General features: G+C 54.2%; 12 protein-coding genes across 12 annotated transcripts; 7 read left to right on the top strand and 5 right to left on the bottom strand.

The window, feature by feature from the left end:
• Nucleotides 1-382: 382 nt before the first annotated feature.
• On the top strand, nt 383-1,365 carry M409DRAFT_29882 (uncharacterized protein; the record flags this gene model as incomplete). The annotated part of the gene is made up of 2 exons (XM_033809665.1): nt 383-1,256; nt 1,322-1,365. 2 exons carry the CDS (start codon nt 383-385, stop codon nt 1,363-1,365), a joined length of 918 nt encoding a protein of 305 aa, XP_033660611.1.
• A 257-nt stretch (nt 1,366-1,622) lies between these two features.
• Nucleotides 1,623-2,537, bottom strand: M409DRAFT_70891 (uncharacterized protein; the record flags this gene model as incomplete). The annotated part of the gene is made up of 3 exons (XM_033818946.1): nt 1,623-1,897; nt 1,947-2,029; nt 2,137-2,537. 3 exons carry the CDS (start codon nt 2,535-2,537, stop codon nt 1,623-1,625), a joined length of 759 nt encoding a protein of 252 aa, XP_033660610.1.
• A 1,106-nt stretch (nt 2,538-3,643) lies between these two features.
• On the top strand, nt 3,644-4,190 carry M409DRAFT_29880 (uncharacterized protein; the record flags this gene model as incomplete). Its single annotated transcript, XM_033809664.1, has 2 exons — nt 3,644-3,700; nt 3,753-4,190. The coding sequence occupies 2 exons, from the start codon at nt 3,644-3,646 to the stop codon at nt 4,188-4,190; spliced, it is 495 nt and encodes a 164-aa protein (XP_033660609.1).
• A 343-nt stretch (nt 4,191-4,533) lies between these two features.
• M409DRAFT_29879 (uncharacterized protein) lies at nt 4,534-5,236 on the top strand (the record flags this gene model as incomplete). Its single annotated transcript, XM_033809663.1, has 2 exons — nt 4,534-4,708; nt 4,788-5,236. The coding sequence occupies 2 exons, from the start codon at nt 4,534-4,536 to the stop codon at nt 5,234-5,236; spliced, it is 624 nt and encodes a 207-aa protein (XP_033660608.1).
• Nucleotides 5,237-5,955: 719 nt separating this feature from the next.
• M409DRAFT_29878 (uncharacterized protein) lies at nt 5,956-7,527 on the bottom strand (the record flags this gene model as incomplete). Its single annotated transcript, XM_033809662.1, has 1 exon — nt 5,956-7,527. The coding sequence occupies one exon, from the start codon at nt 7,525-7,527 to the stop codon at nt 5,956-5,958; it is 1,572 nt and encodes a 523-aa protein (XP_033660607.1).
• A 258-nt stretch (nt 7,528-7,785) lies between these two features.
• M409DRAFT_60637 (uncharacterized protein) lies at nt 7,786-9,138 on the top strand (the record flags this gene model as incomplete). Its single annotated transcript, XM_033814540.1, has 1 exon — nt 7,786-9,138. The coding sequence occupies one exon, from the start codon at nt 7,786-7,788 to the stop codon at nt 9,136-9,138; it is 1,353 nt and encodes a 450-aa protein (XP_033660606.1).
• Nucleotides 9,139-10,225: 1,087 nt separating this feature from the next.
• Nucleotides 10,226-11,254, top strand: M409DRAFT_60636 (uncharacterized protein; the record flags this gene model as incomplete). The annotated part of the gene is made up of 2 exons (XM_033814539.1): nt 10,226-10,298; nt 10,353-11,254. The coding sequence occupies 2 exons, from the start codon at nt 10,226-10,228 to the stop codon at nt 11,252-11,254; spliced, it is 975 nt and encodes a 324-aa protein (XP_033660605.1).
• Nucleotides 11,255-11,584: 330 nt separating this feature from the next.
• Nucleotides 11,585-12,579, bottom strand: M409DRAFT_29875 (uncharacterized protein; the record flags this gene model as incomplete). The annotated part of the gene is made up of 2 exons (XM_033809661.1): nt 11,585-11,829; nt 11,892-12,579. The coding sequence occupies 2 exons, from the start codon at nt 12,577-12,579 to the stop codon at nt 11,585-11,587; spliced, it is 933 nt and encodes a 310-aa protein (XP_033660604.1).
• A 713-nt stretch (nt 12,580-13,292) lies between these two features.
• Nucleotides 13,293-14,732, bottom strand: M409DRAFT_60634 (uncharacterized protein; the record flags this gene model as incomplete). Its single annotated transcript, XM_033814538.1, has 4 exons — nt 13,293-13,840; nt 13,894-14,348; nt 14,412-14,545; nt 14,601-14,732. The coding sequence occupies 4 exons, from the start codon at nt 14,730-14,732 to the stop codon at nt 13,293-13,295; spliced, it is 1,269 nt and encodes a 422-aa protein (XP_033660603.1).
• A 760-nt stretch (nt 14,733-15,492) lies between these two features.
• M409DRAFT_70886 (uncharacterized protein) lies at nt 15,493-16,233 on the top strand (the record flags this gene model as incomplete). Its single annotated transcript, XM_033818945.1, has 1 exon — nt 15,493-16,233. One exon carries the CDS (start codon nt 15,493-15,495, stop codon nt 16,231-16,233), a length of 741 nt encoding a protein of 246 aa, XP_033660602.1.
• A 1,276-nt stretch (nt 16,234-17,509) lies between these two features.
• On the top strand, nt 17,510-19,863 carry M409DRAFT_60632 (uncharacterized protein; the record flags this gene model as incomplete). Its single annotated transcript, XM_033814537.1, has 2 exons — nt 17,510-19,474; nt 19,540-19,863. The coding sequence occupies 2 exons, from the start codon at nt 17,510-17,512 to the stop codon at nt 19,861-19,863; spliced, it is 2,289 nt and encodes a 762-aa protein (XP_033660601.1).
• A 645-nt stretch (nt 19,864-20,508) lies between these two features.
• Nucleotides 20,509-20,985, bottom strand: M409DRAFT_29871 (uncharacterized protein; the record flags this gene model as incomplete). The annotated part of the gene is made up of 2 exons (XM_033809660.1): nt 20,509-20,540; nt 20,748-20,985. The coding sequence occupies 2 exons, from the start codon at nt 20,983-20,985 to the stop codon at nt 20,509-20,511; spliced, it is 270 nt and encodes an 89-aa protein (XP_033660600.1).
• Nucleotides 20,986-21,374: the final 389 nt, after the last annotated feature.

The following is a 21,374-nucleotide window of genomic DNA, read 5'->3' as shown; positions in this document are numbered from 1 at the left end:
CTTCTATATAAGTAAAGAGCAGTCTTAATACTACTAGCGTAGTGCGAGCTTCTTAGCCTCTAAAAATACAGTTCTCGGAGGCATGTCTATAACGATAGTTTAGTAAGTAAATCTGAGATGCTATCGTTATATAGAAATAGGCAGGAGGAACGATATTTTGCAGTAGGAAAGTTGGTGACAGCTGGCAGTATCGCTATAGCAAGGATATCGTTATATGTAATATCGCTATAAAGAGGTTTGACTGTATCCCATCAAGGGCCTCGGGGGCATCAAAGTCGACAAAGCGACCATCGGACGGCAAGGCTTCGAAGATGATCGAACATTCTGTCTCGTCAAAATCCATCGTGACAAGGACACTGGCGAGATCACCGTACTGGAGACCATGTACAGCGGCTTCAATCTGCAAATGGTCCTCTTCCAAGCCATCGTCGAAGACCGTGACAAAGGCCCCCAAGGCGCTTCGATCACCGTCACTCGCCTTGGGCCAGAGAATCCAAACCCAGAGCAGCACACCTTCACTGGATACTCCGAACATCAAATCCGTTTCCCCCTCCGACCAGACGTCAGCACCCTCGAAAAACGATACCTCGACATGCACGGCAGCGCCTGCGAAGTCTACGACATGGGGCCCATCATCTCCGCCTGGTTCACCAAATACCTAAACTTCGAAACCAAACTGATGTACATCGGCAACAACGCCCGCGTAGTCCTAGGCTCCGGCGCTCCCAACGGAGACATGGCAATCGCAAAACGTTCGCCAACCCTCGCACCCCTCCGCAAACTCCTCCCGAAACTGCTCAAAACGCCCACGGAAACCATCACGTTCCAAGACATCGGACAGTATCTCGTCGTGACCAAAGAATCCAACGACGAAGTCTCCTCCCGCCTCGCGGATGGACAGAAGATGAACATTCACAAATTCCGCCCCAACAGCATCGTCTCCGGCTCGCCGACGCCCTACGACGAGGACTTCTGGGCGCAGCTCGTCTTCCCCAGTAATCTGAAGATGGACTTCGGCGGGACATGCTGGCGATGTCAGGCGATCACGGTGGATCTAAAGACGGGCAAGAGAGCCGAAGGGGAGGAGGGGGAGGTGTGGAAGAGGCTGAATAAGGACCGAAGGGTGGATACGGGGTGGAAGTATGGGCCGGTTTTTGGGAAGTATAGTTATACTGGGTTGGGGGATGTGGGGAGGACGATTGGGGTGGGGGATGAGGCGGTGTTGACGAAGAGGGTTAGGGAGCAGCCTGTTTTTGGTGAGTTCTTCGATGGTGCTATGTGTGCTTGGGGTTGCTGTGTGCTGACTGTGGACCCTCGTTAGACTGGCCTCTTCCGAAGGCGGTTGTTGCTGCGTTCTCTGGTTGATTGGTCTTGTGCTTCTTCTCAACATGTTGCTTGCATAAACGTACCGAGTAGAGTCAGGGAAGGCGGTGAGAGATCGAGGGGAATGGATGTCCCGAAAGGAAAAGGAATGGTTTCCTCTACCTTTTTGATTCAAACGAAACATAATGACTGCGAACGCCTCTTTCATTGGTAACGAACGTACGTCTTCATGAATTCATAATCCCCCTGGAATGTCAAAGTTGCCAGCACCTCAACACCTCATCACGCCATTCTCGTACTCACTGAGCCCCAGCGACCCTCGACTTCAAATGGCGAGGTCGAAGGGCAGGGCTCTTGTCAATACCGTGAAGCTCACGTATGACCCTCGCAGTAGATGCAGTACCATTGACGTGCCCAGTGACAACTTTGACGCCCTCGTAAGAAGTCTCCAAGTCTCGGGACATGAGAAGCCCGGTCTCGCCGTTGTCCAAGAGGAACTCGCGGCGGTTCTCTAGGGGGAAGTAGTCGGCTGGATCAGGCACGTGGCGTTCGTGGTACATGTTGCCATCGGCGTCTGCACATATCAGACGGAGCTGGGCCTGTATATCATATACGGAGCTTACCTCGTTTGGCTTGGATGTAGTTCCCGCTCGACTTTCTGTACTCGTAGCCGTCGTTGGCTCCTCCCTCGTCCAAGCAATATGGTCTGTGAAGTGGTCAGCTTTGTTCGACGAAACGGCTCTAGTAAGTACATACGTATCCCGGTTGGCACGAGTGTTCATGACCGTGAACGTGCACTGCTGGCCACCACACCCGTCGTTGGACGTGAGAAAGGCCCCCAAAGCGCTTCCTTCGTTCAGGTTTTCGTTTTCGTCAGTGCATCTGATGATGGCCCCCGTACCACCCTCGACGGTGGATGCATAGGGATACTCGTCACAGCTGTCCTCATCGCTGGAAGGCTTGTCCATCTTCCCGTTCTTGCAAGGGTTGGGATCGCACCCGGCGTCCCTTCGTCTCTTAGATTTGGTCTGGCTGGTGGGCTTGTCCCAGTTCAAGTTGCTGCGCTTGTTGGCGACGAAGATGGCGTAGCAGTTGTTGTTGCATGGTCCGGGGTAGAGTTCGCAGCTCACGTTGAAAAGGGCGAAGGAGGAGACTTGTTGGATAGAACTAAGAAGGCCCAAGAGAAGAAGGATGAATGTCAGAGCGGTAAACATCTTCGAGTATTGCTTAGTCGTTGTGGCTTGCTTTCTTGAACTCCAGGCATTCTCCCCTTTGCTCTTTATAAGTCTTCATTGCTGCTAGACAATCGCAGGATGCGCTCTGCTTCCCTCCGCTACTCTTTCGCAACGTGTGGTATCACAAGCAGGTGGGGCTGTCGTCCGCAAGCGTATTGAACCACGAGTCCTTGAAGTACTGAAGAATCGAAGTCGGATCTTCCAAGCACGCTGTGCCACATTGTGCGATGGTTGCAATCCTCGGGCATGGCCATATCGTTGATCTGTAGCAACCCAGGCAGACGATCGAGCGATGTGAGACCTTAGGGTTGCTTCATCGACTGTTGTTGGTGTTTACGTATTCGTAAGTGTATCTTATTCGTAGAAAGAAACGGGGCAAGTGTCACGATGTAGCTCATAGCCTTCAGCCTCAAGGAATTGTTGCACAATCAGGACCCAGCATGCCTCTTTGAGATCGGCCTTCAACAGGAATGAAGCAATGCGAACACGCAAGACATATGAAAGGAGGATCCGGGATGGTTGAGTATCATTCCGGCGCTGAAAGAGGAGGTTTTCTGGTGCAGGCATTGCAGACAGGAGCAATCTGGATTTCCTCGACCTGTATTCATTCTTAGGGTGCTGAATCTCGGGTAGGTGTCTGTCTCCAGGGGCGGAGCTTCAACAGTTGAACCAGGGCCATACTGTGACCAGAACAAGAGAGCGGTGCGCGGGAAAGTCGGACGCTTGTTCCAGCAGGGCTAGGCAGGGGCTGTGGTCGTGATCGTTCGGTCTTGATCTGTAAGTCGATCTTGTCTGCCGCTGACGACTTTCAGCAACTCGTCAGTCGCACAAGGCTTCCTCAGCCTCACTCGGAGAGAGGAGGAAAACCGTGAAAGCACACAAGGAATTTTGTTGTGACACCAGAAGGTCTTTCATACTCCTTCACTTTGTTTCAGTCACTTCAGCTCGCATCCCCTTTCGCAATACTGGTTACACCGTTGACATCATTCGCCAGCAGCTGAAATTTGAGAGCTGCGAAGACGTTGCCGTCAGCAATCCATATTCAACTCGCCTACTCACAAAAAACCATCACAACCAACTTCAACATGGCTTCTCGTGGACGCCTATTTCCAGTTTGCTGCACAGCCGAGATACCCGCCGAAGTGAGCCACAGTTTTGGCGATTTGGCGAGATGGAACTGACCCATATATGCAGGTCATGACACGCTTCATCGAAGCCAACGATGAAAACAACTTCTTCTTCGTCTTCGTTGACAGCCTCACAGAGGAATACGACGAGCCATCCGAAGCTCCCGTCACGAATGCCAGTTCTCCAAACTCGCCCTTCATAGGCAAGAGCACACATGAGTGCTACGAACTTCTCCAGCAGCTGTTGGAAGACACCGGATCGGATATCGACTATGACTGCTTCGCCATCATGGACGAGAGATCGATCAGGGATGATACGCTGTTGCTTGCCGAGGGTCCTGAGGAGGAGGACGGTGAAGCACAATCAGTCCGGGTACCATTCGACGTGGCCAGCCTTGTCATGTTGAATTTCCGAGCTGGCAATGCGACTGCGTCGGAGTACAGAGAAAGGGCCGAGCAGGAGGACGATGGTGTGCTCAAGATTGGGCCATATAGAAGGGGGTAGCATTTGAGATTGGTAAGGTCGAAAGCAAGTTGTCGTCAAGAATATGAGGATTGAAGTAGTGCTCCTGTAATTAGACCACTTGGAACTGATCGATGACCTTTTCAGTCCCAAATTTCACAGATATTGTTCGGACGGTGTCTGGTGAAAGTTGATGGAAGGAGGAAGGGAGCGAACGAATTAGGGAATTTCGCACTGGAGGACATAAGCTAGCGTGACTTAAAATACTGCGTATATGCTCACATTGAGCCAATGAGAGCGCAAGAGCCTGCTCCAACTTCTCTTGCCACCAACGACTTCAACTGCTGAGTCTGGCCATCTACACATCAACATCCATCCATTCAAAATGCCACACGCAACTGGAGATATGAAAATGACTATCCGCCAAAGGAGCCCGCAGCAGCCTATAGAAGCCCCATCCACAGATCCTCAACCAGACCGCATCCGAATCAAGAACCGTAGAAAACGCTATCTAGACCTCCACCCCGAATACTTCCAAACCGCCGAGATAGAACTCGCAGGTAGGTGCGCCGGCCTCGAACCATCCTAGCCTTCAGCCTCAGTCAAAAAGCGAAAAAGAAAACCAACACTGTCCTTCAGATCCCCTCCTCTACGACCGCCTCGTGCGGCGCTTCCAATCCGCCGCCGAGCGTGAAAAGGAAGGCCGCGAACGAGGCTTCACAGGCTCCATGGAAACCGACCTGGTCCGATCCGAAGCCAAACTGGAAGCCCTCCAGCATCCGGATCCGAACAGCCCGATGGTGTACAAACGCGCACAGGACGGCTCGATCGTGGGCGTCGAAGCGGACGAGGAGTTTCGACCGAGGACGAAAGAGGACGCCTGGGCGATGTGGACGGATGTGATGGAGCAGAGGTTTTTGAGGGGGGATGATCGGGATTTTGATTATGCGGTTGTGGATCGGAATGAGGAGTTTGATGATCGCGCGGAGGAGGACCGGAGTCAGTTGGAGGATTATGTTGGGAGGGAAGATGCGCAGTTTGTCGGCGAGGGGCTGCCTACTGGCGAGACTGGTGTACAGGACTTTTGAGGCTCTCCGATGTGCATGTGACTCGGCGCCCTCCACTTGGATCACTGTTTCCCCTTTCCGGGACGGACTGGTTTGGTTTGGGGAGAATGCATGCATTTGCCTCTATGGAGATCTCGAAGACAGGCGTGGACGTCCTGCCTTTTCGCCGCTGGAGGAGTGCATAGAGTTCGCTGACCAGCGCGAAATGAGACAAGAAGCTACGAAGAGATGTCGCTGCGCTTAAAGGGGCGCGTATGCAACCGTGCGGCACAGTTCGCTCAGGCTACATTTATATAGTGGGCTTCCATGGTGCTCAATACCCAGCACGTACATCACCTGCAATATCCTTTCGGACAAACGACAAAGCCATCAAAGCAGTTCATGATGCACAACCAGACGGAATCATATATCGCTCAATCCAAGACCTCCGCCGGCGACAATTCATGTAAAAATCCGAGAATTGCGGCCAATCGAGGCATGATGATCGCAGTTTCCGTCTTGATCATTGTGTCGTTCTTCATTTGCTACTTTCGCAAGGTTTTTTTGACATCAAGGCAAAGAAATGGGAGATTCATTCGAACTTGCAGACCCTGGACAATCTCAAGCCAGATCGGAGGAACATCGACGTGGACCAGATCCTGCTGTATAATTGCATTACGCCTTGGGTTCTGCGGCTGCAGATATTGTTGATGTTTGGATACGCCTACGCCGAGCAGCAGACATCTGTGCAACATTCAACCTCATCTTCGCAACGGGATACCAGCTGAGCGTGGATCTATGAATGTTGTGATCTTCCTCGAGTGGTCGAGAAAGAACGGGCGGCCATCCGGAGTGGTCTGCATCTCCCAGCCAGGTGGAAGCGGCCTCTCATGCGCAGGCGCGTGCAGACTAGGGGCGGGTGCTATGGCGGTAGGGACGTTCCGACGACCTTGGTGTTGCTGTATAGCTCCGCGAGCACGCGCTAGTTCGGCTTGTTGTGCAGGGCTGAGGATACTCTCGTGACCCCGTCGAGATCTGTGGTCTTGGGTGGCTTCTCTTGCTCTGGCTTGTGAAATGGGGTGCGCCCGACGGAGGTCTTGCTGATTCACCCACTGATATCTCCCGAGTAACTCGGCTTCATTGAGAATTCCAGGCTGGCTTGGCGGATGGGCGTGAGAGATATTTGGCGCGGCGTGAGCAATGCGACGACCGGCTGCGAGCGTCGGTGCAGTGCTCGGCGGAGCTGGCCGATGAGGTATGGGATATCGCGGCGGGCCATGAGTTTGTTGGAGAGTCGGTGCTCTGCTGCTCGACTGCTCTGGTCGATCTTCGGCCTCTGACTCCTCGTCATCGTCCATGACACTGTTCAAGATACTGCTCTCAAACCAACAATCCTTACACAACTCATTGTGCAACCTTTCAGCATATGCTTCAAGAAATTTCGCCCTCATTGGGCTCGTCCGCTCAATCTTGTCGAGGAGGCCGTAGAAGTCTGATAATGTCTTGAAGCTGCAAGGAGGCGGCTCTTCTGTATCTCTTTCGGGAGGTTCGATACTCCCAGACGATGGCGGCGTTGGCAGTGATGACGCTGATCGAAGAGGCTCCTTGCCATGCTTTCGAGGAGATTGTCTCTGCCTCGAATTTGGACTCAGATCTTTCAGAGCTGATCGTCCAGAATAAGGAGGCCTAGTATCATCGGCATTCAGATCAAGTGGGTGCTCCTCCGTCCACGAACTTTCTGCCTTGAGCGAAGATTGCAGTGTTCTGTCAATGTTCTCCTTCCATAATTTCCAGCTCTCCCCACTAAGCACGTCTGCCCTCGCCACGACACCCATCGCGGTCTCGGCTTCGACTTGGCTTTTGAAAGGAAACCAATCGTTGTGGCGGGAATTCCGACCGCCGATGACGACCTCATCGTCGTCTACCGCGGGCTCGAAGATATCAAGCTCAGCATTGACGGCCCATAAGGCGACCTCGTTCGAACTCCTCGCCGCAGAGCTGGTGGCTCCTATCTCCCACGAAAGTCGTTCGGCCACAAGATAGAGCTTCCGCTGATGTGCGGTGGATGCTCGTGCTTTTTCGCATTTGGAACATACTGCGCCCTCGGCTGCGCCATTATTGAGTGCTGCCCATGACTTCTTCGGTAGCAGCGAAAGCGGGTACGGCACGGAATGGAACTCTTTTCCTACTCCAGATTTCGCATGGTTCTTGTAAATATGTCTCGGATGGTGAATCTTTGGAGGTCTTGCTGAATTTCTTGAGACGCGGGCGCGTTTAGTCGATGTACCGGCGAGGTCAACCACGTCCAGATCCGCATACCTCTTGGAAGGCATGAGCTCGTATTGGTCTGAAGGTACCGTGCAGTCGAATGTCAGCTGTCTCGGGATGGAGGATGTGAATTGTAGTCGCCAACCATGACGCCAAGGTCGACGCGTAGAAGTTGCGTCGAATAGAGTTTACGCTAGACCAGGGAGCGAAAGGCACGCGTTGTCCAACGTCGTTGCCCTGACTTGCTGAGAGAGACACTCTCTTGCACGACATCGAGGACGCTACTCGAACTCTCAAGCTTTCCTTGTGCGCAGGTCTGGACCATGGGTGAAACTGCAGTCGAGCGCGCTCTGGTCCTGCCCGAGTTGCTCGCCCTCATCCTCGATTTCCTGGAAGACGACCATCTTTCGTTGTCATCAGCTATCCGTGTCAAATCTTTCTGGAACGAGCACGGCGTCAAGGTGCTGTGGCGAGAACCTCCATCCCGAGCCCTGCTCAACCTCCCAGAAGAAGGCCGACAAAAGTATGCGAGTCGTATCGAGGCTCTGGCATTCGATGGATACCGGGACTGCACTGCCCACACCCAATACGCCAAATTGCGGTTCCCTCAATTGCGCTACGTTGCCATAGACACTTACAGAACTCGAAATACTACTCCTTGGATAAGACAGTATCTTCAGCCAAATCTCAGAGAGTTCGAACTCTATGGCGGAGATGTCAATGTCGACTTACAACAGCTTCTGACGGACCACTGTCCGAGACTGAGGAAGCTGGTCATCGACAACATCGGTTCTGATGTCCGCGAGCTTGACTTTGTCGGATTTCTGAAGCACTTCCGTGAGCTTGACGACATCAGCTTGCACTACAGTGAAGGGGAGGAGGTTCCCGACGACATATTCTGCTATCTTGCTGGACTCGACTCACTGCGTACCCTGGCGCTGATGAACCTTCTGTCGGCGTCCGCAGTGCGTCTGATGAATGAGACCGTCGAAAAGCCATTCCGCAGTCTGGAGACTGTAGATCTCTACACTTGGTCAAGTCTTCTGCCAGTGATCGTACCTGTAATAAAACGAGTAAGGGAGCTCGAGCTGAAGATCTACACCGACACAGTACTCAAGGTCGTCCCTTGCATATCACCTTTGCAAGACCTTGAGGTCCTTATCATAAAGTTCCACTTCTCTGGGGCCCTCGACACGGAGGACTTCATCTCATTGAAAACATTCCCAAAATTGCGCAGCCTCGACATAGCAGGAGGAGGAGAGGCTCAAATATCTGCGACGCCCGAAACTGTGGACGAGGTCTTCAAGTGTCTGCCTCTGCTCCGAATCCTCAATTTAGGTGCAGACTTCGAAGACAGTATGGCATACCTGGCGGCACTGGGGCAGAACTGTCCTGACTTAGAGAAATGTTCCTTGGGAGGTACGTTCTACCTGGAAAAGCTGAAGAATGTTGCGGCACCCTTGTTCCCATCTCTCCATTCACTCGACATGGATGTCGTGGACCCGGCGGATCCGGACATTACGGGACATGTGGCGCGCGTTGCTGCTGGTGAGATCCATCGTCATGCTCCAAGGCTTGAGCGTTTTACGGTGGGGGATGATACTCAGTATGCGAGGCGTGTAAGACGGCACTGGAAACAGCTTCGTGGGACATTGACTGAAGATGAAGATCAATGACGTTACTCAGTGTCCCACACTGCACGGCTGCAATTTCATTCTGGCTGGTACGATGTGAAATTGTGCCGAGGCTACACACGACAAGGACCAGCATCATACGGCAACCACGAGTCGAGGTACCGTCCTTAGAGATCCCATCAAGACAGAGCGATGCTGGTCTTTTTCCCGAGCTGCAAGTAGTAATTCAAAAAATATGATAAAGACGTCGCATCAAAGACCAGTCGCGTCTCAAGATCCACCGGCAGATACTATGTGCCCAGGTGAAACATCATCGTTCCTACCAGGGCGGATCTGCGTCAAAACCGATCAACACATTCACAGGGGCAAATTCATTGAAGACTCTCACATTCTCGGCCTTCGCACTGGGCGACTGACTTCTTCACCTCTACTCAACGACATGACAACTGCGAAAGACGAACATGACGGAGTACTTCACATTCGTCACAAGCTTGCCGCTATACTGCTTATGAGCTGAGGGATGGTGGAAACGCCGGTGTTCTGAGGATACTTTCTGGCTGAACTTGATCTTTGATGTTTCCATCTGTGAGGGGATAGACACAGACGTAAGTTGATCCAGGGGCAAGAACAAATTTCGGTGGAGGAAATTGAGAGATTCTTACGAGAGGTGCCAGGAATGACGGCGATGTGAGCCCGCTGCAAGTTGCATCGGAAACAAGTACCCTACAAGCATGGCATCTGATCCTGGAGAAAAACATACAAGATTCCCTCGCCGGCCATTCACGCCTGAAGTGAATGTTCAATCTGAACAAGGAAGGTCCAACGAGCTCGCTCCGCCTGCCCCTTTCACCCGACCACCTCACCTCGCCAACCCACACTTTCTCCACGATCCAAGACACCCCGCTTCACTTGTTGGAGCTCTGCTCTCACACGCGCGCACCGATGGCTCCGGTGACGGGATTCCTGCTTTTTCTAGCTATGTGGAATAGCTAACGAGCTTAAAATAAGCCATCCGCGGCTGCTTCTGCGAGTAGTTCACCCGATGTCAGTTGACGAACATAAAATGGGGTGACCCCTCGTACCACATGTCGAGACCGTAAGTTGTTTTCGAGTGTCTTGTTGATTAGATATGGCTGCTCCTTCGGATACTGTTCCTTTCTCTGTTCATGGCAAGACTGCGCTGCTTACGGGTGCTGGGTCTGGTGAGTTCACCTACAACATAAGTAGCAAGTCTATCTGTTGACGATCGCTACCAGGCATCAGCTTCTGCTTCGCCCGCCTCCTGCTCTCCAAAGGGTGCAACGTCCTCATAGCCGACATCGCCCTCCGCCCCGAAGCCCAAACCCTCGTGGACGACCACTCTTCAAACGACAACTCCAAACCCCGCGCCATCTTCGTCAAAACCGACGTAACAATCTGGTCGCAACTCGAAAACGCCTTCAACGAAGCCGACACCCACTTCGGCGGATTCGACATCCTATGCCCAGGCGCAGGCGTCTTCGAACCACACTTCTCAAACTTCTGGGTCCCCCCTGGAAAACCCAAAGCCAGAGACCCCATCGCCGGCACTCAAGAAGAAGGGATCGGCCACTACTTCACCCTCGACCTCAATATCACACACCCCATCCGCGCCACGCAACTCGCCATCTCCCGCTTCCTCAACCCCATCCCGGGCAGCAAAGCCGGCAAAGCCTCCGCCTCGAACCCCAAACGCATCGTCCACATCAGCAGCATCGCCGGCCAAACCCCCGGCTTCGCCACGCCGCTCTATATCGCCTCCAAACACGCCATCTCGGGCTTCATCCGCTCGCTGGCGCAGCTCGACCAGACCCTCAGCATCCGCGTCAACGGCGTCGCGCCGGGCATCATCAAAACCCCCCTGTGGACGGAGCATCCGGAGAAGTTGCAGATGTTGAATTCGGAGCAGGACGAGTGGGTCGAGCCCGAGGAGGTCGCGGAGGCGTTGTTGAGGTGTGTGGAGGATGAGAGTGTGGGCGGCGGGTATGTGATGGAGGTGTTGAAGGGGCGGACGCGGAATGTCGATTGGAGGATGGATCCCGGGCCGCAGGGGCCTGGGGGCACAGCGAGCGAGAGGACGGCGATGGCGACCGAGGTGTTTGGGTGGTTGGGGGAGCCGGGGTGGGGGCAGACGAAGTAAAGTAGATGGAATGTGTGAACGTGTTTTAGAGCAATTTTTGAAGATCTTCTTTTTCTCATTATTCATGTCTTTACTTCCCTTTGCTATGCACTTCCTGACTCCGTGCCGTGTACCTTGACATCCAACTCTCCCAAACTCCTGAGCGCCATGCTCTATTCGAATGCTGTGTTCCAGAAGCACATCCTCTCATCCGCTCAGATTTGTCCCCTTCTCGACATCTGATGGCTCAGATTGTGAATGCGCTAAGCCCAATAGAGGGTTTCAGCTTCCAGCTCAGCCCGGGAGACAAATCCAGCCTTCTCTAGCCATCTCCAACCCTGATATCATTCTCTAATGGCCACCAGTCGTCGGCAGGCCCAGATAGACCTTGAACGAGTCGTAAATGAGCCATTGGAATGCCGTGAGTGTTCCAATCATGGCAATTCTGACTGGGAGACCGTTCCACAGACCAGAGAAGCCAATGTTCTTGTATATCCTGGCCAACGCGGCACCGGCTCCTTCTCCTGCTTTGCGGTCGGCGTTGAGTTTGGAGACCATGACGTCGGCGGGGTGGGAGACGACGGCGCAGCCGACACCTGTGAGAGGAGAGGAGAGTTAGCAAATGTGTGAGAGGAAGAGCGTTGACGTTTTGCCTTACCAGCGATGTAGCCTCCCAGGAACGAAACGCCAGTCTGCTGAAGCGTGTTGAACTGATCCTTGGGCTTGCCGAGGTACTTGTAGATCTGCTCGACCGTCGCCTCAAACGTCGAGAACTTGACCATGGTGTACGGGATCTGTCGCGCCCAGAGCGGATAGAGACCCTTGTACAGCCCACCGAAGCCCTCCTGCGCGACAATCTTCGACCAGCCCTCCCTCAAACTGCTCGCGTACGGCGGAAGCGTCGTCTGCATGCGCACCTTGATCGCCTCAAACGGACACAGGAAGATATCCGCAATGAACTCCGCCGACGCGCTGGCGCCCAGGTACACGAGCGGCTTGGGCGAGTTGGGGAACAGCTTCTCGCCGTAGTAGTACTTGAACACCTCGTAGGCGCCGTACTTGCCGGCGCCCTGGAAGCTGTAGCCGACGAGCGTGGGCGCCCAGCCGAAGAAGACGCCGCGGACGCCTTCGGCGCGGAAGATCTTGCTCCAGGCTTGGAAGTTGGAGCTGTAGATTTTGGGGTCGACTTGCCGGCGGCATTTGACCAGGTCGAGGGGGGTCACGGCCGTGTGCGTGGGGCCGCAGGCGATGATGCCGCCGATTGTGCAGGCGGCGAAGTATTCGGCGGAGAAGAGCTCGATCTTTCTCTTGGGCGTTGGGAGGCCCACGGGCTTTTGGGTGGACATGGTGGTGGTGGCGGTGTTTGTTCTGGAGTGGAGGGTGTTGAGCTGTTCGAATTCTTGATTCCTGCTGTTCAATGCCTTGCGAGAGGAGAGGGGAGATAAGAGCGTCAACGAAAAGCAAACAGCACCGCAGATCAGAATGGCTGGGAAAGAAAAGAGACCAGCCCAACCGGTTCTGTGTATATACCTACGCAATGTCTCCCTCACCGGCAGCGGTCGGTGATAGCGTCAATGGGTCCAGGAACGCGGCGCCTTAGTCCCTCAGTACGCACCATCGCGATTCCGCCTGCATCCGCAGCTCCCACTGCGATGAAGCGCGTGTGCAGCAAGAAAGCAGATGTTGCTCCCGGAATCGACGTCACTCGGCGCGCTTGACAAAGCTCTGTCAGCGGGTTGGCGCCGCTGATTCGCAGGGCTTGATTCGTTTCCGGCTATCTGAGCCGGTTGCTTTTTTCTGAGTTCAACATTCTTGTCGGTTCGCATGGTCTCGAACGGGAAGCTGGAGGTGTGACCGCATCACAATCGCTGGCAAGTGTTTGGGAATACATATGAGAAGGCTCGCTCTCTTCTGCTGTTGTTCAATGTACAATTGCTCAAAGCACAAACGCAAAATGGTTCGCTCCCGATTCAAGACCCAGCGCCTCGCCATCAACCAGCAAAGCCCAGGACACTCGTCATGCTCCTCCTATATAATGCACTTCCTCTGCCAGACTGCTTTAAGTCTGGGCTGGGGACTTGGGAACCTGCACTGGACGTTCAGGGTAGTAGAAGTTCTCCTCTGGTATCCTGCCACGAAGGAATTGTGGCTCCGATCCACGGACGTAGATGTCCTCGTACAACACCTCAGGAGTTGGGTCTGGCGGCGGCATAGCCTCTGCAGCTGCAACCTCCTCATCAACATGGCTGCGAGCTTCCTTGTCAATGCCCTTCAGCTCCTCCTCGGTCGTGACGCCCCAGTCGACCAGCTTCTGCTTCAGGCCGGCGATGGGGTCGTTCGTCGAACGCATACGCTGAATCTCCTCACGGGTTCTGTAGGTGGTACCTGGGTCGGACATGGAGTGGCCTCCGTATCGGTAGGTGACGTATTCGTAGACGAGAGGTCCGTTTCCAGCGCTGCAGTACTCCTTGCCGTACTTGACGGCAGCCTTGACGGCGAGGACATCCATACCGTTGATCTTGAGACCTGGGATGTACTGGCCACGCTTGTAGTAGTCGGTCAGGGCTGCGGCACGGTTGGCAGCAGTACCCATACCGTACTTGTTGTCTGATCCCAACATTAGCCAACATCTTGAAGAATGTGCGCATGTTCAGACTTACTCTCACAACCGAAGATGACGGGGAGCTTCCAGAGGGCAGCCATGTTGAAAGCCTCAAAGACTTGACCCTGGTTGCTAGCACCATCACCGTAAAGTGCAAGTGTGACATTGTCCTTCTCCTCGTACTTGTTGGCGAATGCAATACCAGCACCGACTGGCACTTGCGCACCGACGATTCCGTTACCTCCGTAGAAGCCCGTCGAGAACATGTGCATAGATCCACCCTTGCCGTACGCGATTCCCTCTCTTCGGCCCAAGAGTTCACCAATGATGGAGCGCACAGTTCCTCCACGCATCATGGCGAAACCGTGACATCTGTAGGCGGTGATGAGGTGATCCTGCTTGGTGATGGCATGCTCGATACCGACAGCGACAGCTTCCTGACCGGTGGACAGATGGCAGAAACCCCGAATCTTCTTTTCCTTGTAGAGTCTGTCAGCGGCCATTTCCATGCGGCTACACGCGGTTGTCAGTCCTTGTCCCATTCCAGCCTCATTACCACTGTCTCAAGCCACATACCGCACTGCCACCATGTCGTAGTACATCTGCTTCAGCTCCTTCTTGGTGGTCTCGAGGGTGTAAGGAGGGGGGTCCAGCTCGTAGGTCTCGAAAGCCTCATCGTTGAGGCGGACTTGGAAGGGCTTGTCATCTTCCTGGATAGGGTGTTAGACACTGCCAGGTCCGGACATGATGATTGAAGACGCATACCTGTGGGACATCGCTCTTCTCAACGTGGCTGCTGGCGGCGTCGGTGGTGACAGTCCTCAATGCCGGGGTGAATCTGGCGGCATTGGATCTGACGGGCGCAGCAAAGGCGCGGGGCGCGAATCGAGAGAGCATGGTCACCGCGCCGCGAGAGGGATACAGGGTGGTGAGGAGAAGAGACGGGGTAGGGCGGCGGTCGAGGTTTCTCTCAATCTCGTCGACCAACGAGTTCGGGTTGAGAGATCTTTCCGAGAGCTCTTCGTCGGGGCACGGACGCTTTCGCGAATTCAGCGCCAAAACGGCGAACGGCCCGAATATTTAATTTTAGCGTCTGTTTGTCCGACGACCTCTCCTACTTCCACATTCCTACTGCTACGAAGACATCTAATGCAGAGAAAGATACCGCCAGGGCTGTAGGACATCAAGACATCCACGACGTCCGCCAATACGCCTCTCCACAGCCACGCAACCGAATTCAGATCGCCATTTAACATGTCTCACTCGGTCAGCCCTGGAATGCTGGCAAGTTGGCAACCCTCCAAGCATGGGCGTCCTAGCTGCCAGACGAATGCGTGTTGATTTGCTCCGTCCTTGTCTTGCATGTTTGGATCGCAAACACGCGGCATCAAGTAGGGTCATAATAACAGCTCGCTATGTTTTCATCAACACCCAACCGGTCTCCCCTGCCTTTGTCGTGCGCTCTGTGCCTGACATTTCTACTGCTTCAATGTCAGCCCGACCGGATGAGCCGCAGCCTCTGACTGTATCCTTGCGGTGTCAAGCATCTGAATATCACGCCATGCCTTCTCTGCTTCAACCTCGTCCTTCTCACTACTCCACCGCCTACACCGCATCAGTTCCCGCCAGAACAGACATATGTTGGAAGCAGCTCCTAATGGATGACGAGGCGATGGACGGCCCGCCAAGCTACTACGACTCATTGCCATCCTACAAGACGGTCTCGACACTCGCATTGGAGCAGGTCGACAGCTTCTTCCGCGAACAACCTCTCCCGCCCATAATCAACTACTTCGTTCGATCGAACAGGGCGCCGTCGGCATGGAAATTGCTCTCTGGGCCTTGCCTCTCCAATGCCACGACCGTAATCAACACGGAGCCGCTCCGTAAGCGACGTTACAGGATTCTCTATCCACCCGGGTATGAGGACGTCTTTCTCCACAAAAGCATCTGGATGAGCAACGCCGATGCCTTGCCGCGCTACTTTGTCGAACTGCACGGTCGGAATCGATATGAGCCAGAACCAATCGCCATCATGGGACCATGCGATCACGACGAAGATGCAACAGATGAAGTGAAGGACATCGCTGCAGCATACGTGCCACGAGTATGCTCCCGCATCGAAGACGAAGTTTCCAAGACGACTCGATATTCCACGTTCTGTGAGATGGAGTACTTTTCGTGGGATTGGCGATGCAAGACCGAGAATGCGAGGCTGGACATGAGGCATCTGATCGACAAGGGCAAGGAGAGATGTGCGGTTAGCGAAGGCCTGGTGCTGCAACTGGAAAGGTTTTTGGGGTTTGTCGACAAGCAAGGAATATACCCAGAGGTGATACGGATCTTGAGAAAGCAGGTCGCTGGGGCGAGTATGCGATTGGAAAGGTTGAGGCTTTGAGAGTCGGCTTGGAAAGGAGACGTCGGTTGATCCGCGTGTAGCAATCTTGGATATGGAATGCTTTGTATGGTTGAATTGGGATTTGAGATTCCACTTTGTCTTTGGGACAGGTTTACTCTGGAGATGGAGGCTGGGAACATGTGTTGGTTCGCCGAACGGTGCGCCTCTGTGATGCGCAAAGGGATTAAGAGACAACACGAAAAGAATGGTAGGAATGCGAACCTGTTCCCGCGTAGCTGACCCCGAAACATCACGCTGCCGGTTTGTGTGAAGCTGTCATACTCGCGTTTCTTTGTTCGCTATCTCCGCACCCAAGGGAATCTCACGTCGCTGACCTGCCACCCTGCCACTCTTATCACCAGCAGTGAAATCACGCATACTCCTCCCGGCTAGCTCTCGTCCTCATTGCGCCATCCGCATAAGCCTGCGCAGGGCACGACTCAAGGGACCCGATAGTGGTATAGCTTGCCAGCTGTGGCGCTGGGAAGAGTGACGAAATCACCAGATCCAAGCACGGCGGCAACGGGCATCGTGATTCGACTCGGCGCGGTGCTGCATGATACACGCTGCAGCACCTTGCGGGCGAGCACTGCAGTCTCCTCGCCACCACCGGGAGACAGTCTGGGCGGAAATTGATTGTTCAGCAGGCAGAGTTGCAGTGTTGCAGCGGTGACGAGAAGTCAGCTTGGGCGTCTGTCGGACTTGGAGAACGCAACGGCGGCAGCGGTCCACACCCCATCCACCAGCACCAGGGTTCGACTCGCTGGCGCATGCAAACCTTCCACTCTTCCACTCTTTGTCCTGCTACCTTTTCCCTCTCGGCCAGCGACCCGACTCTTGCTCCCATCCACCACACACTCTCCCACTGTCGACCGCCCCGAATCGAGACACACAAAGCCGAGCGCAAGCCGTGAGGTCGGGGACCCGGTAGACGATCACTGCCCTGTGCGAAGCTTGTCTGGCCGCTTCTTACCGCCCTCTCGTGCGACGACCGAGTGATCTGTGACCTGCAGAGAAAAGAGCATCGACTGTGGTACAGCGGGGCGACCATGTGCTGATTGAACCTGTACAAATCGCCGTGCAGCGCCTTGGAAAGAGCGTCGAAGTGCCGGCTGCCCCTTGAAGGAGAAAGATCCAGCGCCAGAACCGCGACACCTTATATCCCCCACGAGTCTCGACTTGCTGCGCAGGGCCTGCGAAGACGACATTCACGCTGCGATAGGGCATGGGCGAGGACGCAGACTGGCCAACGTCCCGTCGCCCCTCTTCAAACATCATGGACTACGCCTCCGCCGCCGACGAAGATCAAGACACCCACAGCACTTCGCCTCTCGCCCGCATGTCATCGCAATCTCACAACAATCGCTTCTATGGCCGCCATGGCAAGAGTGCCGTCCGCCCACGACCGCTCAACACGCCCACCACCTCCATGAACAGCGTGCCCGCCATGCCTATACCTATACCTTCTAACCCCAATGTGATACCCGGGAACACTCTCCCTTCAGCCCCCGCCAGCCCTCCAACACCAGCCCCTAGTCCGACACCGATGCAGCGCGCACCAGATTGGAGTACAGCAGATCCACGCGAAGACATTGGAGATCTTGATCTCGACGACGCTTCAGAACAACAAGCATCCACACAAACAAGCGGACCAAGCTCCGCAAGAGGTTATGGCTTTGGCTACAGACACATGCGTGCGGTGTTCGCCGATATGGACAACAATGAGCGGGAACGCATGCTGGCTGAACTCCTCAACATGTGCGATGGCAAGCTGCTGGGATTCGTGGCGAGCTTTGTTGGACCGAGGTTAAAAAGAGATCCTTTCTCAGTGCTGCCTAACGAGTTGTGTCTCCGGATCCTGACATTCATTGAAGATGCAACGACACTGGCCAGGAGTTCTCAGGTCAGTAGAAGATGGCGGGAACTGGTTAGCGACGACATGGCATGGAAAAGCTTGTGTGAGAGACACGCTTACAGAAGGATGTCGGACGAGCCGTCTTCCTCGCCCGCAAGGCCGATACCCGTTACTGCAGTTTCGAATGCTAGTCCTAGGTTCCAGCATCCGTATGGATATCAAGGAATCGCTCAGGCTCAAAATCCTTCGCTGGCGGTTCTATCCTCTAGCGCACCGGACCTTACACGCCGGACTAGCTTGAATACCACACCTTCGGTTCTGCCACCGGCCCTGTCAGCCAGAGCTGGATCTTCCAGACGCAGACCAAAAGCGATCAGCTATCGCAGTCACTTCAAGCAACGTTACCAGGTTGAGACTGCCTGGCGACATGGTGGTGCTGTTCAAACTCGGCAAATCACCCCAGATCAGGGAGTCGTTACCTCGTTGCATCTCACATCTGATTACATTATCGTGGCATTGGACAATGCGAAGATCCATGTCTTCGACACCGAAGGACGGCACTTGCGCTGCTTGCAAGGCCACGTTATGGGGGTGTGGGCGATGGTCCCCTACGGCGATACATTGGTCTCAGGCGGTTGCGACAGAGATGTGCGAGTGTGGGATTTGACCACCGGCGTTGCCTTGCATATGCTGCGAGGACACACAAGCACAGTCCGTTGTTTGAAGATGAGTGGGCCAAACATTGCCATCTCTGGTTCGCGAGACACGACTTTGCGAGTGTGGGACATTAGCAAGGGTGTGTGCCGGCACGTTCTGGTGGGCCATCAGGCTTCAGTCCGTTGCTTGGAGATCCATGGCGACCTCGTTGTTTCTGGTTCTTACGATACCACCGCGAGAATATGGTCGATCAGCGAAGGCCGCTGTCTTCGAACACTGCAAGGCCACTTCAGTCAGATCTATGCCGTCGCGTTCGACGGACGACGTGTAGCCACTGGTTCCCTCGACACTAGCGTTCGAGTGTGGGATCCCCGCGATGGACGATGCCTGGCTCAACTACAAGGACATACTTCGCTCGTTGGACAGCTACAGCTTCGCAATGATACCCTCGTCACTGGAGGTAGCGATGGCAGTGTGAGGGTGTGGAGTTTGCAGACTTATTCAGCTATTCATCGATTGGCTGCACACGACAACAGCGTGACCAGCTTACAGTTCGACGACAGCAGAATCGTCTCTGGTGGCAGTGACGGAAGAGTCAAGGTTTGGGATCTGCAGCGAGGCAGTCTTGTTCGCGAATTGGGCAACCCGGCTGAGGCAGTTTGGAGGGTTGTCTTCGAGGATGAGAAGGCTGTGGTGCTCGCGAGCAGAGGAGGGAAGACCGTCATGGAGGTAAGGATTGATTGACAATTGATTGACAACACCGTATGCCGAACTGTGGCTAACCTGTGATCTAGGTATGGAACTTTGCTCCACCTCCGGACCCGGATGAGCTCTATCCCGCCCCCGCAGCAGGTCTTCGTTCCCACAACAGCAGCCCGGGCGTAGTGCCTTACGAGGATCCTGCTTATGGCGACAGACCGTCGTACAACAGTTTCGGGGATCGTGAGAACGACCCCGAGAGATTCGAGGAAATCCAGCGAGAGAGACGGGCCGAGCGAGCGAAAGAGATTGCACACCAGCAAGATGAAATTATGACGGATGTATATCAAAATTTTGACGACACGGGATTGAACGACGAAGCCGAGGGCTCTGGAACAGTTGACGGGCTGCTTAACTAGGAGGCGCGCGTGTCCCAAACAACACTCGTACGAAATGCATTCGAGCGCTTCGGCATTCCCAATACCGCCAGGGAGAATAGTGCAGCTGCGGTTGAAGACGGTTCGCTTGCCTTGTCGCGAAACACGACCACACGCCGACCTGTTGAAGGTTCGAGATATTACTCCCAGGGACGACGCCACGAGTGACTTCTGGCTAAAATTTGTGGCACGGTGACGAGGCTCAGCATTGGCAACGTGGCAACGATGAGATTGGAGCATGGTGTTGAAGGGACATGTAAAGGAGCTGGAGTACAGCGAGATGCTGACTCAGGGGAGTACGGAGTGGATTGATTTCTCGGGCGTCACTCTTGCACTCATGACGACACGAATTGACGGCGTTCATTACTTCTTTGCACTGGCGTATCGGGACAACATTCGACATGAGGCAAGCATCATTACCATCATCACATACTTACAAGCATGCGACTGGACAGATCGCAGCCATCGCGAACGGGCTTTTGACGGGGAAAACTTCGGCGTGGACATTGTTAACGAGATTGTTCCTTCTTCTTGGAATTGTATTCAATTGATGAGTGGTCATTGAATTGATTGTCATTTCATTTCATTTCTGTTGGCTGATTCTGGTTACCCCTTCCTGTCCCTTTCCTAGCGGGTCATGGTATGCTTTGCATTACTGACTTGACAATTAGATCCTCGGCTCTCTTCTCAAGAGATATTCACCAAGACCGAACAAACGCCACCGACCGGGCTTCTGTTCATCGCCCTTCCCATCCATCGCCATAAAAAAACCAAACCCCAAACCCCATCATCATCATCATCATCATCATCATCCCATCAACACCCTTCCCCAACCAATCCCCTCCATACAGATCACATCAACTCACTCTGCAACTCATTCCTAATCTGCTGCCGGATCATCGCCCGTCGCCACTTCCTCTGCCTCGCCGCGTCCGCTTCCGAGAGGGGTTTGTCCCGCGCGCTGTCGTCGAAGGCCAGGTATCGGTCGGCGATGGCGGGGCCTATTCGCACGGCGGCGCGTTGGGCTGTGAGGGTCGCGGCGGCGAGGCCGGTGAGGAGGCCCGTGAGGAGGAGGGAGTATTTGAGGGTTGCTGTTGTGGACATTTTCGTTGAGTCGGTGGGTGGGTGGGGTGGGTGGGTAGGTGGTGGTTGGTGTGTTGTTGTGTTGTTGATGGTTGAGGGACTTGCTTCGTTCACTAGTGTTGTTGTCGTGAAGCCTGTCGTTGGGGTTGTTCGTTGTTGTGACTATTGCCGAAGTGGACAGTATGCAACACAGTGCCCACCGTAGCAAGATAATAGGCAAGATGGCTCGCGTAACAAGTCGTCGTCGAAGTAGTAGCTTGTAGTGTCGTCGTTGTTGCTGCTGGCATGGTGAAAAGTGATCGGAAGGATCAGAAAGAAAAGGGGAACATATACTAATCCATGTCTTCCTACCTGTTTGCGTGATGGGACGACTACAATATGGAGAGAGGGTGGGTTTGGTTTCACGGAAG

Source organism: Zasmidium cellare (genome assembly GCF_010093935.1).
Source record: "Zasmidium cellare ATCC 36951 unplaced genomic scaffold M409scaffold_56, whole genome shotgun sequence".
In the NCBI taxonomy this organism is placed as follows: domain Eukaryota; kingdom Fungi; phylum Ascomycota; class Dothideomycetes; order Mycosphaerellales; family Mycosphaerellaceae; genus Zasmidium; species Zasmidium cellare.
This window is presented reverse-complemented; position numbering and strand designations above follow the sequence as displayed.